The 18,099-nt window shown below is 40.5% G+C and overlaps 1 protein-coding gene and 1 pseudogene across 1 annotated transcript; one reads left to right on the top strand and one right to left on the bottom strand.

Moving 5' to 3' along the window:
• The first annotated feature begins 1,838 nt into the window (after positions 1–1,838).
• Positions 1,839–2,486, top strand: LOC121534782 (annotated as a pseudogene).
• A 1,552-nt stretch (positions 2,487–4,038) lies between these two features.
• LOC121534973 (E3 ubiquitin-protein ligase TRIM7-like) lies at positions 4,039–14,339 on the bottom strand. The gene is made up of 11 exons (XM_045214048.1): positions 14,216–14,339; positions 13,915–14,030; positions 9,796–9,855; positions 9,516–9,605; positions 9,303–9,419; positions 6,260–6,397; positions 6,006–6,140; positions 5,863–5,914; positions 5,479–5,505; positions 5,344–5,370; positions 4,039–5,232 (listed from the first exon to the last, which is right to left on the bottom strand). Exons 1-11 carry the CDS (start codon positions 14,232–14,234, stop codon positions 4,700–4,702), a joined length of 1,314 nt encoding a protein of 437 aa, XP_045069983.1. The 5' UTR covers positions 14,235–14,339; the 3' UTR covers positions 4,039–4,699.
• Between the last annotated feature and the right edge of the window lie 3,760 nt (positions 14,340–18,099).

Genomic DNA, 18,099 nt, shown 5'->3' with positions numbered 1-18,099 from the left:
TTGCCCACTAGATAACACAGGCACAAAGTCAAAACAGTTTTCCAATTTTGGCCCAGTGGGAGAAATCAATAAGTGAATATCACAGCCAATCACAACACTGGCGGGTATTCTTTAAAGGGGCACCTTTAAAAAGGCAATCTGCGATTGCTACATCCATTTTTGGACATTTAAAGAGCGACTGCCTTTAAAAAGCAACACATCCGTTTGAAAATGGACTATGTGGCATCGATTCGAGTCAGAAACAGTTATTCTAGTGTCAAAATTGACTACAAACTGTAAATATGATAATTTTGGTCATAAAGTCAGTCTTGTCTAAAACAGAGTTTGGAACATCAGTGCATCACAATGGGTAAATGAAGGTTGGGTTTTTGATTTGACAATGTCCATTTGCCCAGTAATATGGGGTGAACAGCTGCGTTGATTGCCCTCTATCCAATAGCATAGACAGTAAGACAGACCTGCCCAGCAGCTCCGACTTTGTTTACATAAGACAACACGTCGCGCATTTTTGAACTTGAGAAATACTGCACCAAACTGAGCAACTAAAACATTATCTACAAAAATGTCAACATGAATTACAGATTTCTTCAATTATCTTACATTCATTCTGGGGATTTTGAGGAAGTGAAATAGGCTTCTGCGTCTAGTGTCTCATGTGGGACAAATATCATTAACCAAACGCGGAATCGGTCAGGAAACACCTCCAAGACTGAAATCTCATGAGCAACAGAAAAAGACGTGCCAAACGGCGTGTTCAGTGGCTCTTTAAAGTACTAACATGTATATAATTTACAGGCTAAATGCCTCATGAGCTTAGTTCTACTGTCTTACCCCATCAGAACCCCCAGAAGAAGCTTCCCACTGGGCACACACTGGTTGAATCAACATTGTTTCCAAGCCATTTCAATAAAGTTATGTTGAACCAAAGTGGAATATACATTGAATTGACATCTGTGCCCAGTGTGTTGTTGTAGCCTACTCCATTGTAAACGAACATTGTAACGCTTAAAACATGGTTAAAACAATATTTTATGGATGGTCAGTCATTGCATCCATAGGTCTGTCTATGAATTTGAGTGGTTACATTTCTCCAGCCCCATCCCTCAGCTGTTTACCTAACTGCTTTGTTGTTGTTTGAAGTGCTCATTCCCATTTAAGATGAAAGAGGAATGTCTGGTTTAAAATATTCTCAGAATAACAATTTGAGGTCAAGTCATTATTGAGCCACATAGGCATACATACACAATCCATTTTAAACAAGTTTGATATTCAAGATATACCATTAATTTTTTTTTAAACAATTGCCTCTGAGTTAGTTCACTCCTATTGTTTTTGGTGCAAAATATACCAATGAAAAAGAAACGAGGGGACAAAGCGTTGGATTTGTTTATTACAGATAAAATCCTATGTTGACTGTGGCGCAGTGGTCTAAGGCGCCGCATCGCAGTGCAAACTGTTCCACTAGAGATCCTGGTTCAAATCCAGGCTCTGTCGCAGCCGGCCGCGACCGGGAGACCCATTGGGGCGGCGCACAATTGGCCCGGCGTCGTCCAGGGTATGGGGGAGGGAATGGCCGGGGGATGTAGCTCAGTTGATAGATAGTGTTTGCAACGCCAGGGTTGTGGGTTCGATTCCCACGGGGGGCAAGTATAAAAAAAATATATATATGTATTCACTAACTGTAAGTCGCTCTGGATAAGAGTGTCTGCTAAATGACTAAATTGTTTTTCCATGTAGTGAATCTGTCATTCAATGGGTTAATTAAACCAGGGAGGAACTACAGCCTGGTGCTGGAGCTGTAGCCTCAACCCGCCCACACCCTGGCTAGGGACACCATCATGGCCCACCACACGGGAAACACTCTCCTGTTCGGGCCAACAGTAACCTTCCCAGAGTTCCAGGACTCACTGGTGGCCCATATCCCTGAACCCGCTCCAGTGCCACTCTCGGCGGAAGAGGAGCGTCGTCTACCTCCCGGTGACGCCCATCAAAGTGTGCAAGCCGCGCCGCCTCTACATCGACTTCAAGGACGTGGGCTGGCAGGACTACTGCCACGGAGAGTGCCCATTCCCGTTGAGCGAGAGCCTGAATGGCACCAACCGTGCCATCCTGCAGACGCTGGTACACTCCCTGGACCCCTGCGGCACGCCCCAGCCCTGCTGAGTAGCCATCCGCCTATCACCTGTCTCCATGCTCTACTACGACAACAACAACAATGTAGTCCTACGCCACTACCAGGACATGGTGGTGGATGAGTGTGACTGTAGATGAAATACATTAGGAGGTGTGAAAAGAAAGAAAATGCCTTGTTGGTTAGTGGAGTGGATTTTAGGAAAGATTTGTCATATTTTGTGCATTGTTTTTTTGTTTGTTTACCCATCACTCATACAACCCAAATATTCAGTGAGTCTCCTGTGGTGAAATGGCATTATCATACAGATAGATGGTCTCTCTCCACAGTTTGGCACATGCACACATTTCACCTAACACAGACATTTCCGATAGAAATTGTTATAGCTCTCACAGACTGGGATTTATAGGGCCATCCTCTGGCCACTTCACATACCGAAAGCAATCCCTGACCTATTTTTCACTCTGCAGTAAAAACAATTCTAGAGAACGGGAGTGAGTGTCAAAGATGTTTCGAAACAGCTTCTCTGGTAACATATTTGCGTCATATATTGCTCCAGGGAACTTGTAAGATGTGTCTGCTCAGCTGTCATGATCGGAGAAAATCTCAACAATGAGGCTATCCGCATTACTGCCATTGTTATCACACAACCCCAGACCTGTTCTATACCATTCAAAGAATGTCTAGGTAGGGGAAGCTTTCAAACCAGACCCGGGCTGTTTGCTGGTCTCATCATTAGGAATTATATAGTTCTCTGAAGTTGCCTTGGTTTACAGGAAAGAAGCATAACTGATTTCCTGGCTTTCAGTTATTGTTTTATGGAGAAAGGGGAAGGGGAAACCTAGTCAGTTGCACAACTGAATGCATTTAACCAAAATGTGTCTTCCGCATTTAACCCTGAATTCGAGAGGTGCGGGGTCTGCCTTAATCGACGTCCATGTCATCGGCGCCCAGGGACCAGTTGTTGTTGGGGGTTAACTGCCTTGCTCAACGATAGAAAGGCAGATTTTTCCACCTTGCCAGCTCTGGGATTCAAACCAGCGTCCAATGTTCTTAACTGCTAGGCTACCTGCCGCCCGTGCTATAAGCAGCATTCATCCTGTTTGGCTTCTTTCCAATGTTGTCAAAAGGCAGTGTCTTTGAGTCAGCCCTGAACTGTAAATACTGAATTGGGTGCTGTCAAAATGTACACTGTAGTGAGTTACATGCACTAACAAAATTCCTATTTAGAACAATGGTGTTGGAGGTTTCACAAGTTTAGCTCTGCAAGCAGTTCAATGTAGATATGCAGTTCCATGTAGAAACCACAGTATCCTAAAATGTAAAACACTGTTGCATGCAAAAACCGGAAATGCTATGTGGTTGTCTAGAGTGTAGGCTATACACTGTTGGTTTTATGCTGCATTAACAGCTACTAATGTTTCAAATAGATTTCTAGATATTGCGTGATAACAGCTCTTTGCGGTGTCATGTGGACTCAAGCAATAGCATAGTTCCTCTCCTTGATGTGAAATCAGCAGTAAATGGTTTTCCGTCAACTGTGAGAAAATAGTCAACAAGCTGTTACTCTCCGATAGTGTACAAAGGGCCTTACTCTACCTGGAGATGTCTGCACGTATGTTCACGCTCTCTCTAGGTAAAGAGTAGTTACATATTTAACATTGTAGTTACAAATTAAAACGTTTAAAACAAGTTTTTGTCAATAAGTATAACCATTAAGCTCATTGTCCTCTTTATTCTGTATGAGGAAATCAGCAAACAAATTCATGTTTCAAGAAAGAAGGTTGTTTATATACAATGATTCCATACTTCATTAATCTGTGTACATGTAGCTCAGCTGGTAGAGCACGGCGCTTGTAACACCAAGGTAGTGGGTTCGATCCCCGGGACCACCCATACACAAAAATGTATGCACGCATGACTGTAAGTCGCTTTGGATAAAAGCGTCTGCTAAGTGGCATATTATTATTATTATTACATATCATAAAATAAAACCGTTAAAATAAAGCACATTACTTGTAGAAGCATCAAAGTTTTAAAGAAGTGGCAGCAACATTCATATAGATAATGTTGCCATAGTCAAGGACTGACAGGAAAGTTGTCTGTACGATTCCTTGACTGAACGATTGTTTTAAATGATCCAAGGTATTGAAATGAGTGGGCTCGCTCAATGTCGCTCCATTCAACGTGCCACTCTTTAAGTCTGTTGAGTCAATGTTATGGGCTCTAGAAAATAGCATGACTTTGTTTTATCTGCATTCAGTGGCAATTTAAGGTCAACAAGTGCTTTTTTAAATGACATTAAAAGCCATCTGCAGATCAGACATACAGCACAGTATAATCAGCATAAAGGTGTACCTTAGTTTTTTACTAAGGAACCAATATTGTTTATATACCGTGTGAATAATACAGGCCCTAAAATGGACTCTTGAGGGACACCTTTTGTGATCTCAAGGAATTGTGAGTTGAGACAGTCAGCAACTATACATTGAGATGTCCATAAGGTAGTTACTAAGCTAATTACATGCACTGCAATCAAGCCCGACAGCATGCATCAAGTTATTTTGCCTACAGAATAACCAGCTCTCTGTCTGTCTCAATGGTTCCAAACACAGGGTAAATCTTTCCAGAGTTATCAAAATTGCTATTAAAAGTGTAAATGTGGCGTCTTTCCTCTGCATCATAGAAGGATATCTGCCCCCCCTCTATGTCTAGGAACACCCCTAACCTAGAGGGTGGAGACTGGTTCAGTTTAATGACTGGTGCAGTTACAGCCATGAGCTCCCCAAGCTGCAGACGCAAGGTCCAGTAACCGGCTTTTGTGTTCAGAGTTGCAAAGCCATTCCTTGGTGCTGACTCTCTAACCACCCCTATCCTCCACTCTGCCTTGCCCCTGACTCCCACCTGCCAGTAATGTCTCCCAGATGTAAAGCCCTCTTTTGCCTGCACACACCACCAGCCATCATACTTGTGGGAACTAGGGCTGTATCCACACCAGGGATCGAAGACACTCTCAATGATGGTGGCCATTTTCACTCTTTTCCTGTCAGGGGACAGTACGAGACTTGGGTTGGCTGTTTGTTCATCCAGAGTGATCTGAGCTGCAAAGAGATTGAAGTAATGAAGTTGTTATTAATACCAGAACACTGAAACTAGTCTCTCTGTGTTATCTCATTTGAATAATATTTGCATTGGCAATGAACCATACCAACCTGATGCATTCGAAATCCATTTCCAAACTGTAATGAAATAGACACAACATTTAGGATCACGTTAGCAATGAAGAGCTACAAAACATACGTAAAACATTATTTTGAAGCAGACGTGAACTGTGGGATTTGACGTACTTAAGTCAGGAATGCGATTCAGAGTCACTAAGGGAAAAATATGAAGAAAACCAAAACATATTAGATAAATAAACTGATTAATACAATCTGTGTTGACTTCTTTAATAACCTAATAAAAAGCATGAGCTGGAGCACACCCAGAGAACATTATTTTGTGTGGAGGTGCTGACTAACGGCGAATAAACTGTAAGCTATAAAAACAAATAAAGAGAGTCGTACACTCTATATATAAACTCCCAGTAATTTATTGGGTTGAACACCCTGAAGAAGGTACAGTGATGCCGAAACGTTGGTGTTTTACCCAATATATATAGAGTGTGCGACTCTCTTTATTTATTTGTTTGACTTCTTTAATAACCACACCCAGTGGAAGCAGACACTCACCTCTGCTTCTGAACCTTTGTCTATTTCTGAGCCACTGCTTTACAATGGAACCCTGTGAAAACAACAGCTATGTTATGTTACAGTTCAGCCTTATTTAAATGTCACTTAAAGAGACATTCAATAGGTCTTTGTTTATGGCTGACCTCCTGCTGTTCCTGTAGCATGCTCCAGATGAGGAAGTCCATGACAGGGAGCATGTTGGGAAGCTTCCCCCTCTTCCACTGTCTCTCCAGATCCTGCAGTACTGAACACACATCCTCATCCGGACACACTGAGTCCTGCGGAGACACAGAGGCATATGATGATATTGTAGGATGGTCTCCTTGTATTATGTATCATTGTAATGTTACAGATTACTTTTTGGGGTTCTCTTTTAGTTTTATGGTCTTCCTCTCACCTGTTCCATATCCTTGAGTGTCCAGGCCCACTCAGACAGGGCTTTCCTGGCTTCCCTCAGTTTCTGTTCCTTGTCTGGTTTCTGTTTATCCAGAGGGTCGTCACTCCTCCTGTCTCTTGTGGTTTCCCCTGCTGGTGTCTAGTAAACAGCAAGACAGGTGGTTTATTACAATCCTCTCCGTGAGCTCCAAAAGTATTGGGACAGTCACAATTTTGTTGTTGTTTTGGCTCTGTACTCCAGCACTTTGAGGTTAAAGTGCAGACTGTCAGCTTTAATTTGAGGGTATTTTTCATCCATAACGGGTGAACCGTTTAGATATTTTTGTACATAGTCCCCCCATTTTAGGGGATCAAAAGTATATGGACAAATTCACTTACGTGTATTAATGTAGTCAAAAGTCCCATATTCCTAGCACTCAATGATTACATCAAGCTTGTGACTCTACAAACTTGTTGGATGCATTTGCTGTTTTGGTTGTGTTTCAGATTATTTTGTCCCAATAGAAATGAATGGTAAATAATGTATTGTTTCATTTTGGAGTCACTTTTATTGTAAATAAGACTATAATATGTTTCTAAACACTTCTACATTAATGTGGATGCTACCATGATTACGGATAGTCCTGAATGAATCGTGAATAATGATGAGTGAGAAAGTTACAGACGCACAAATATCATATACCCCCCCAAAAATGCTAACCTTATTAACAATGTTATTGTAATGGTGAGAGGTTAGCATGTCTTGGGAGTATGATATTTGTGGATCTGTAACTTTCTCACTTATCACTATTCACTATTCATTCAGGACTATATGTAATCATGGTAGTCATTGTATCATTTCAAATCCAAAGTGCTGGAGTACAGAGCCAAAACAACAACAAATGTGTCACTGTCCCAAAACTTTTGGAGCTCACTGCATGTTACTTCATCCAGAGCAACTGGCTGTCAACACTGTGTGTTACTTCATCCAGAGCAACTGGTTGTCAACACTGTATGTTACTTCATCCAGAGCAACTGGCTGTCAACACTGTGTGTTACTTCATCCAGAGCAACTGGTTGTCAACACTGTATGTTACTTCATCCACAGCAACTGGTTGTCAACACTGTATGTTACTTCATCCAGAGCAACTGGCTGTCAACACTGTGTGTTACTTCATCCAGAGCAACTGGTTGTCAACACTGTATGTTACTTCATCCACAGCAACTGGTTGTCAACACTGTATGTTACTTCATCCAGAGCAACTGGCTGTCAACACTGTATGTTACTTCATCCACAGCAACTGGCTGTCAACACTGTATGTTACTTCATCCACAGCAACTGGTTGTCAACACTGTATGTTACTTCATCCAGAGCAACTGGCTGTCAACACTGTGTGTTACTTCATCCAGAGCAACTGGTTGTCAACACTGTATGTTACTTCATCCACAGCAACTGGTTGTCAACACTGTATGTTACTTCATCCACAGCAACTGGTTGTCAACACTGTATGTTACTTCATCCAGACCAACTGGTTGTCGACACTGTATGTTACTTCATCCACAGCAACTGGCTGTCAACACTGTATGTTACTTCATCCACAGCAACTGGCTGTCAACACTGTATGTTACTTCATCCACAGCAACTGGTTGTCAACACTGTATGTTACTTCATCCACAGCAACTGGTTGTCAACACTGTATATTACTTCATCTACAGCAACTGGTTGTCAACACTGTATATTACTTCATCTACAGCAACTGGCTGTCAACACTGTATGTTACTTCATCCAGAGCAACTGACTGTCAACACTGTATGTTACTTCATCCAGAGCAACTGACTGTCAACACTGTATGTTACTTCATCCAGACCAACTGGTTGTCAACACTGTATGTTACTTCATCCACAGCAACTGGTTGTCAACACTGTATGTTACTTCATCCAGAGCAACTGGCTGTCAACACTGTGTGTTACTTCATCCAGAGCAACTGGTTGTCAACACTGTATGTTACTTCATCCACAGCAACTGGTTGTCAACACTGTATGTTACTTCATCCACAGCAACTGGTTGTCAACACTGTATGTTACTTCATCCAGAGCAACTGACTGTCAACACTGTATGTTACTTCATCCAGACCAACTGGTTGTCAACACTGTATGTTACTTCATCCACAGCAACTGGTTGTCAACACTGTATGTTACTTCATCCAGAGCAACTGGCTGTCAAAACTGTGTGTTACTTCATCCAGAGCAACTGGTTGTCAACACTGTATGTTACTTCATCCACAGCAACTGGTTGTCAACACTGTATGTTACTTCATCCACAGCAACTGGTTGTCAACACTGTATGTTACTTCATCCAGAGCAACTGGCTGTCAACACTGTATGTTACTTCATCCAGACCAACTGGTTGTCGACACTGTATGTTACTTCATCCACAGCAACTGGCTGTCAACACTGTATGTTACTTCATCCACAGCAACTGGCTGTCAACACTGTATGTTACTTCATCCACAGCAACTGGTTGTCAACACTGTATGTTACTTCATCCACAGCAACTGGTTGTCAACACTGTATATTACTTCATCTACAGCAACTGGTTGTCAACACTGTATATTACTTCATCTACAGCAACTGGTTATCGACACTGTATGTTACTTCATCCACAGCAACTGGCTGTCAACACTGTATGTTACTTCATCCACAGCAACTGGCTGTCAACACGGTATGTTACTTCATCCACAGCAACTGCCTGTCAACACTGTATGTTACTTCATCCACAACAACTGGCTGTCAACACTGTATGTTACTTCATCTACAGCAACTGGCTGTCAACACTGTATGTTACTTCATCCACAGCAACTGGCTGTTAACACTAAGTGCATATGACATGTATTTATACTGCTTGTAGTGTTTGACTAGCGCCAAGTGAACCTCTAAAATATGAGGGCGGTTTCCTGGACACAGAATAAGCTTAGTCCTGGATCTCCATCCCAAATTATTTTTAGTCTAGGACTAAGCTTAATATGTGTCTGTGGTAACTGTCCCATGGTGTATGTATTATTTACCTGTCGTGTCTGTGATGAGTGTTTCAGTTCCTCAGCCCACTGCAGTATAAAGTCTTGACGCTCCTCTTGACAAGATCCATCCTCACTCACTCTGGTTAGAAAGGAGGTGTTGCTGATCTGTGAGGAATGGTACAGGACAACTTATTATGACTCATGAAGATGTAAGATAAGATATGATCACATACTTTATTTTCACTATACAGATTGACTTACCTGAACTACCTTGCTTAGTTCAGCAGCAAGTTCTCTCATGATTAATTTAGACTCATCCAAGGTGAAATCTTCTTTCTCTTTGACAGTTCCCTAAGGAAAGAGGAACAACGAACTGTCTGGTGAAAGGATTCTGCTGCTGTCTACTCCACATCATTGTGATACTGCTGCTGTCTACTCCACATCATTGTGATACTGCTGCTGTCTACTCCACATCATTGTTATACTGATGTGGTCTACTTTGTCTAAGCAGTAGACCTACTATGTTTTTAATTCACCTTACCTTTATTTGTGCCAACAATTCAAGCATTTTACGCTTGAGGCGTTTCTTCCCCTTTGCAAGCTGTTGAATAGAACAAAGTATGGACATGAGCGTTGCTGGTTTGAGAGTGAAAATGAAGTGAAAATAATTTCAAATAACATTTCATACTATAGATTACTGGCATTGAAAAGACTGATTTGATCGCAATGCATTCTTGTCAAGAACAGATGTCATAGTTGCTTATCTGTATCTTGCCTTGCACATAACCTGTTTTACTTCTTAGATTGCTTCAGAAAATATTGGTTGGATTTTGGAATGCTGTCCAGAATAATCTGAGTCCTGACTAATAGAAAAAATAACATTCTGCATAGTGGAGCTCCTTCACAATATATTAAGGTTAATTTAAACCAATGTTGGAGTTCCTGTTTCGTCAGATGAGACATTCATGACCGAAACATTGGTTTAAGTCGACCGTGTCAAGAAAGGTGCAGCATACAGTTGAAGTCGGAAGTTTATAATAATAATATGCCATTTAGCAGACACTTTTATCCAAAGCGACTTACAGTCATGCGTGCATACATTTTTGTGCATGGGTGGTCCCGGGGATCGAACCCACTACCCTGGCGTTACAAGCGCCGTGCTCTACCAGCTGAGCTACAGAGGACCACATACAGTGGGGGAAAAAAGTATTTAGTCAGCCACCAATTGTGCAAGTTCTCCCACTTAAAAAGATGAGAGAGGTCTGTAATTTTCATCATAGGTACACGTCAACTATGACAGACAAATTGAGAAAAAAAATCCAGGAAATCATATTGTAGGATTTTTAATGAATTTATTTGCAAATTATGGTGGAAAATAAGTATTTGGTCACCTACAAACAAGCAAGATTTCTGGCTCTCACAGACCTGTAACGTCTTCTTTAAGAGGCTCCTCTGTCCTCCACTCGTTACCTGTATTAATGGCACCTGTTTGAACTTGTTATCAGTATAAAAGACACCTGTCCACAACCTCAAACAGTCACACTCCAAACTCCATTATGGCCAAGACCAAAGAGCTGTCAAAGGACACCAGAAACAAAATTGTAGACCTGCACCAGGCAGGGAAGACTGAATCTGCAATAGGTAAGCAGCTTGGTTTGAAGAAATCAACTGTGGGAGCAATTATTAGGAAATGGAAGACATATAAGACCACTGATAATCTCCCTCGATCTGGGGCTCCACGCAAGATCTCACCCCGTGGGGTCAAAATGATCACAAGAACGATGAGCAAAAATCCCAGAACCACACGGGGGGACCTAGTGAATGACCTGCAGAGAGCTGGGACCAAAGTAACAAAGCCTACCATCAGTAACACACTACGCCGCCAGGGACTCAAATCCTGCAGTGCCAGACGTGTCCCCCTGCTTAAGCCAGTACATGTCCAGGCCCGTCTGAAGTTTGCTAGAGTGCATTTGGATGATCCAGAAGAGGATTGGGAGAATGTCATATGGTCAGATGAAACCAAAATAGAACTTTTTGGTAAAAACTCAACTCGTCGTGTTTGGAGGACAAACAATGCTGAGTTGCAACCAAAGAACACCATACCTACTGTGAAGCATGGGAGTGGAAACATCATGCTTTGGGGCTGTTTTTCTGCAAAGGGACCAGGACGACTGATCCGTGTAAAGGAAAGAATGAATGGGGCCATGTATCGTGAGATTTTGAGTGAAAACCTCCTTCCATCAGCAAGGGCATTGAAGATGAAACGTGGCTGGGTCTTTCAGCATGACAATGATCCCAAACACACCGCCCGGGCAACGAAGGAGTGGCTTCGTAAGAAGCATTTCAAGGTCCTGGAGTGGCCTAGCCAGTCTCCAGATCTCAACCCCATAGAAAATCTTTGGAGGGAGTTGAAAGTCCGTGTTTCCCAGCGACAGCCCCAAAACATCACTGCTCTAGAGGAGATCTGCATGGAGGAATGGGCCAAAATACCAGCAACAGTGTGTGAAAACCTTGTGAAGACTTACAGAAAACGTTTGACCTGTGTCATTGCCAACAAAGGGTATATAACAAAGTATTGAGAAACTTTTGTTATTGACCAAATACTTATTTTCCACCATAATTTGCAAATAAATTCATTAAAAATCCTACAATGTGATATTCCGGATTTTTTTCTCTCATTTTGTCTGTCATAGTTGACGTGTACATATGATGAAAATTACAGGCCTCTCTCATCTTTTTAAGTGGGAGAACTTGCACAATTGGTGGCTGACTAAATACTTTTTTCCCCCACTTAGGTTGGAGTCATTGAAACTAGTTTTTCAACCACTCCACAAATTTTGGCAAGTCGGTTAGGACATCTACTTTGTGCATGACACAAGTAATTTTTCCAACAATTGTTTACAGACAGATTATTTCACTTATAATTCACTGTATCACAATTCCAGTGGGTCAGAAGTTTACATACACTAAGTTGACTGTGACTTTAAACAGCTTGGAAAATTCCATAAAATGATGTCATGGCTTTAGAAGCTTCTGATAGGCTAATAGACATAATTTGAGTCAATTGGAGGTGTACCTGTGGATGTATTTCAAGGCCTACCTTCAAACTCAGTGCCTCTTTGCTTGACATCATGGGAAAATCAAAAGAAATCAGCCAAGACCTCAGAAAAAAAATGGTAGACCTCCACAAGTCTGGTTCATCCTTGGGAGCAATTTCCAAACGCCTGAAGGTACCATGTTCATCTGTACAAACAATAGTACGCAAGTATAAACGCGATGGGACCACGCAGCCGTCATACCACTCAGGAAGGAGACGCGTTCTGTCTCCTAGGGATGAATGTACTTTGGTGCAAAAAGTGCAAATCATTCCCAGAACAACAGCAAAGGACCTTGTGAAGATGCTGGAGGAAACAGGCACAAAAGTATCTATATCCACAGTAAAACGAGTCCTATATCGGCATAACCTGAAAGGCTGCTCAGCAAGCAAGAAGCCACTGCTCCAAAACCGCCATAAAAAAGCCAGACTACAGTTTGCAACTGCACATGGGGACAAAGATCATACTTTTTGGAGAAATGTCCTCTGGTCTGATGAAACAAAAATAGAACTGTTTGGCCATAATGACCATCATTATGTTTGGAGGAAAAAGGGGGAGCTTGCAAGCCGAAGAACACCATCCCAACCGTGACGCACGGGGGTGGCAGCATCATGCTGTGGGGTTGCTTTGCTGCAGGAGGGACTGGTGCACTTCACAAAATAGATGGCATCATGTTGAAGGAAAAATATGTGGATATATTGAAGCAACATCTCAAGACATCAGTCAGGAAGTTAAAGCTTGGTCCCAAATGGGTCTTCCAAATGGACAATGACCTCAAGCATACTTCCAAAGTTGTGGCAAAATGGCTTAAGGACAACAAAGTCAAGGTATTGGAGTGGCCATCACAAAGCCCTGAACTCAATACTATAGAACATTTGTGGGCAGAACTGAAAAAGCGTGTGCGAGCAAGGAGGCCTACAAACCTGACTCAGTTACACCAGCTCAGTCAGGAGGAATGGGCCAAAATTCACCCAACTTATTGTGGGAAGCTTGTGGAAGGCTACCCGAAACGTTTTACCGAAGTTAAACAATTTAAAGGGAATGCTACCAAATACTAATTGAGTGTATGTAAACTTCTGACCCACTGGGAATGTGATGAAATAAATAAAAGCTGAAATAAATCATTCTCTCTACTATTATTCTGATATTTCACATTCTTAAAATAAAGTGGCGATCCTAACTGACCTAAAGCAGGGCATTTTTACTAGGATTAAATGTCAGGAATTGTGAAAAACGGAGTTTAAATGTATTTGGCTAAGGTGTATGTAAACCTCCGACTTCAACTGTATATCTGTCTGTTTGATCAAAAGTGAAACTGAAACCTCTATACCTGTTTCTGGTAAGAGTTGTTTACCAGAAACTACACAGCACATAATAACAGGGGGAGGGCATGTCTGAGCAGCTAAAGCATATCAAATCTTGGCTGACTACACCCCGAGCTGAGAAGGAACGCACATTCCACTGAGACACACAGTGCATGCATTGGCTGTTAAAACTAAAATACAACCGACTTCAAGGGAATTTCGACAAAATAATGATATTCTCTAAACATTTGACTATATTACCTTGTGTAAGCTCATTAATGGTTTGTTGAAAGGTTGTGAAGAACAGGTTCTGTGATTTTTCTCTTTTTGGCAGGTACTTCCAAAGCTGCCATAACTGCCACCAACTCTCAGTATCTCTGCAACAATGAATAACAGTCAGGTGAAGAAAAATAATTTATTGCGATAAATAACATCTTCAAAAGATGCACTTTTCACTCTTTGTTGGTCTACTTCTAGTATCTATTTAATGACGCAATAACACTTCAGAAAACAGATATAACAGCTGTTAATGTTGCTGTAAATGTCAGAAATGTCAATTTACCAACTGTCTGTGAAGCCATCTTTTTCCTATCACGATGCCTTAAAACCCAGTGAGAGTATAGACAGCAGAATCTTTTTCAGGAGTCCTGTTGTTCTTCACCATCCACAGAATGAAGAACTTGTTTTGATTATGGCTTGTTTACAGTCTCAGAAACTCCACCCACTAGCACCCATTGGTCCATTTCACACAAGGTTATTTTTTTACATGAATAAACAGAAAGTGAAATGGAACACAGTAATGCAGCTTTATTCCAATTACTAACTGTCACTACAGTATAAAACAACCTAAAAACTATTACAATACTGTACAATTAAAACATGGTTTTGTCTCAAAAGGTTAGGTTGCTATGAAAACCCAAATATAAAATGAAAAATCATGCTATCTAGAGGTCAGAATGAACTCATACACAGTGAAGAATTGAAAGTAAACAGTTTATAATGTGGACCTGAGGGGAGCAGCCCAGTCATTGTGAAAAGGGGGAAACAGTATGCAACAAATGCCGCGTTCAAGACAACTCTGAAATATTAAACAAAAAGATGAGCTCTGAGTTTCTCCACTTGGAAAGTATTAGAATCAACCAATCGGAAGCTCTACGCAAAAAAACGTACGCAAATTTTAACTTGGAGGTTCTGAGTTTCCAAGTTTCCGCTTGCCCCGGTTTCCACTAGACAACATAGCCACAAAGTAAAAACATCTTTCCCATTTTGCCGGCCCGAAGGGAGAAATCAATAGGGGAATATCACAGCCAATCACAACTCTGGCAGGCAAGTAATAATGTGAAACACAGTCATTCCACGATTAGTTAGATATTGTGTTGACATTTTCTGAAATTCCAATGCAAAAATGAATCACCTTTAAGTGGATAGTTTAAAAAAAAATTATATCACTTTGGAACATGTAAGTGGTATATTTAGAAAACTGTAAGTACAAAACTCTAAACTGCTAACACTTGTAATGCTCCCTATCTCATGTTCAGAAACTTTGTTTGTGCATTCATTGGAGTGGAGCAGATCTTTCACCCCATTATTCATGCTAAACCAAATTTTTCTGTGAGATACTATAAAAATATTACATTTAGTCACCAATATATCAGATAATAATAGGTTCACCATTTAGTCATTTTAACTAACATTTAATCCAATAGCAAGAAATACAAGATATACATTTTTATATATACAATAAATTATTTTTGAAATGCTGAATAGAAAGTATAGTAGGTGATTAATATACTTTTCCAAATAGTACTTGACTGTAACTTGACTTACACAACTTATTATTTTGTAAATTTGTATCCAATGGCAGGTTGTGAGCATGTTGACAAATATGTCAAATTTACAGTTTCAGTATGCTTATACAGTATATACAGTGCCTTCAGAAAGTGTTCACACCCCATGACTTTTTCCACATTATGTTGTGTTATAGCCTGACATTTTTATTGATTAAATTGAGATTTTGTGTCACTGATCTACACACAATACCCCATCATGTCAAAGTTGAATTATGTTTTTAGAAATGTTTACAAATTAATAAAAAATGAAAAGCGGTAATGTCTTGAGTCAATAAGTATTCAACCCTTTTGTTATGGCAACCCTAAATAACTTCAGGAATAAAAATGTGCTTAACAAGTCACATAATAAGTTGCATGGACTCACTTTGTGTGCAATAATAGTGTTTAACATGATTTTTAAATCACTACCCCATCTCTGTAAACCACACATACAATTATAAGTAAGGTCCCTCAATCGGACACCTATTGGTGGATGGGACTAAAATAAATCAGACATTGAATATCCCTTTGAGCATGGTGCAGTTATTAATTACACTTTGGATGGTGTATCAATACAGCCAGACACTACAAAGATACAGGCGTCCTTCCTTACTCAGCTGCCGGAGAGGAAGGAAACTGCTCAGGGATTTCACCATGAGGCCAATGGTGATTTTAAAATAGTAACAGAGTTGAATGGCTGTGATAGGAGATAACTGAGGATGGATCAACAACATTGTAGTTACTCCACAATACTAACCTAAATGACAAGAGTGAAAAGAAGGAAGGCTGTACAGAATAAAAATATTCCAAAACATGCTTCCTGTTTGCAATAAAGCACTAAAGTAATACTGCAAAGAATGTGGGAAAGAAATTAACTTTTTGTCCTTAATACGAAGTCTTATGTTTGGGGCAAATCCAACATGGGTATGCTTGTCATCGTCAAGGACTAGGGAGTTTTTTTTCTTCATAAAACAAAACGGAATAGAGCTAAGCAGAGGCAAAATCTTAGAGGAAAACTTAGTTCAGTCTGCTTTCCAACAGACACTTGGAGACAAAATCACCTTTCAGCAGGACAATTACCTAAAACACAAGGCCAAAAATACACTGGAGTTGCTTACCAAGACGACATTGAATGTTCCTAAGTGGCCTAGTTACAGTTTTGACTTAAATCGGCTTGAAAATCTATGGCACGCCTTTAAAATGGCAATGATCAACAACCAACTTGACAGAGCTTGGAGCATTTTTTAAAGAATAATGGACAAATATTGTACAATCCAGGTGTGCACAAGCTCTTAGAGACTTAGCCAGAAAGACTCACAGCTGTAATCACTGCCAAAGGTGATTCTATCATGTATTGACTCAGGGGTGTGAAAACGTATGTAAATGAGATATTTCTGTATTTCATTTTCAATAAATGTGCAAACATTTCTAAAAACATGTTTTCACTTTGTCGTTATGGGGTATTGTGTGTAGATGTGTGAGATTTTTATTTATTTAATCCATTTGGAATTCAGGCTGTAACACAACAAAATGTGGAGTAAGTCAAGTGGTATGAATACTTTCTGAAGGCACTGTACATGTACGTAGGACAAATCATCAGAAATAGCAGTATTGTGGTGGTATTGTAAAGCAGTTGGCAACTGTAAAAATGTATACTGGTGTAGCATGGTGTTGTACGCCATTTCTGCGTGACCTGTCAACTGATACAGTATTGCCTGTGTCTCTGCTTGACAAAGTCATCAGCTTACAATGTATCAATGAAATTCAGATAATGAGTGGAATATACAGTGGGGAAAAAAGGATTTAGTCAGCCACCAATTTTGCAAGTTCTCCCACTTAAAAAGATGAGAGAGGCCTGTAATTTCATCATAGGTACACGTCAACTATGACAGACAGAATGAGAAGAAAAAAAATCCTGAAAATCACATTGTAGGATTTGTTATGAATTTATTTGCAACGTAACTTTATTGAAATGGCATGGAAACAATGTTGATTCAACCAGTGTGTGCCCAGTGGGAAGCTTCTTCTTGGGGTTCTGATGGGGTAAGACAGTAGAACTAAGCTCATGAGGCATTTAGCCTGTAAATTATATACATGTTAGTAGTTTAAAGAGCCACTGAACACGCCGTTTGGCACGTCTTTTTCTGTTGCTCATGAGATTTCAGTCTTGGAGGTGTTTCCTGACCGATTCCGCGTTTGGTTAATGATATTTGTCCCACATGAGACACTAGACGCAGAAGCCTATTTCACTTCCTCAAAATTCCCAGAATGAATGTAAGATAACTGAAGAAATCTGTAATTCATGTTGACATTTTTGCAGATTATGTTTTAGTTGCTCAATTTTACATCTAACTAAGCTGTTTGGTGCAGTATTTCTCAAATTCAAAAATACGCGACGTGTTGTCTTATGTAAACAAAGTCGGAGCTGCTGGGCAGGTCTGTCTTACTGTCTATGCTATTGGATAGAGGGCAATCACCGCAGCTGTTCACCCCATATTACTGGGCAAATGGACATTGTCAAATCAAAAACCCAACCTTCATTTACCCATTGTGATGCACTGATGTTCCAAACTCTGTTTTAGACAAGACTGACTTTATGACCAAAATTATCATATTT

This window comes from Coregonus clupeaformis, unplaced genomic scaffold (assembly GCF_020615455.1).
Source record: "Coregonus clupeaformis isolate EN_2021a unplaced genomic scaffold, ASM2061545v1 scaf0193, whole genome shotgun sequence".
In the NCBI taxonomy this organism is placed as follows: Eukaryota; Metazoa; Chordata; class Actinopteri; order Salmoniformes; family Salmonidae; genus Coregonus; species Coregonus clupeaformis.
The sequence above is the reverse complement of the archived record's forward strand: the minus strand, read 5'-3'. Positions and strand labels throughout refer to the sequence as shown.

Coding starts and splice junctions, on each gene's coding strand:
- LOC121534973 (XM_045214048.1), bottom strand. Junction 9,606..9,795: donor AATTGTTGGCACAAATAAAG/GTAAGGTGAATT, acceptor CTCTTTCCTTAG/GGAACTGTCAAAGAGAAAGA. Junction 5,371..5,478: donor GAATCGCATTCCTGACTTAA/GTACGTCAAATC, acceptor ATTTCATTACAG/TTTGGAAATGGATTTCGAAT.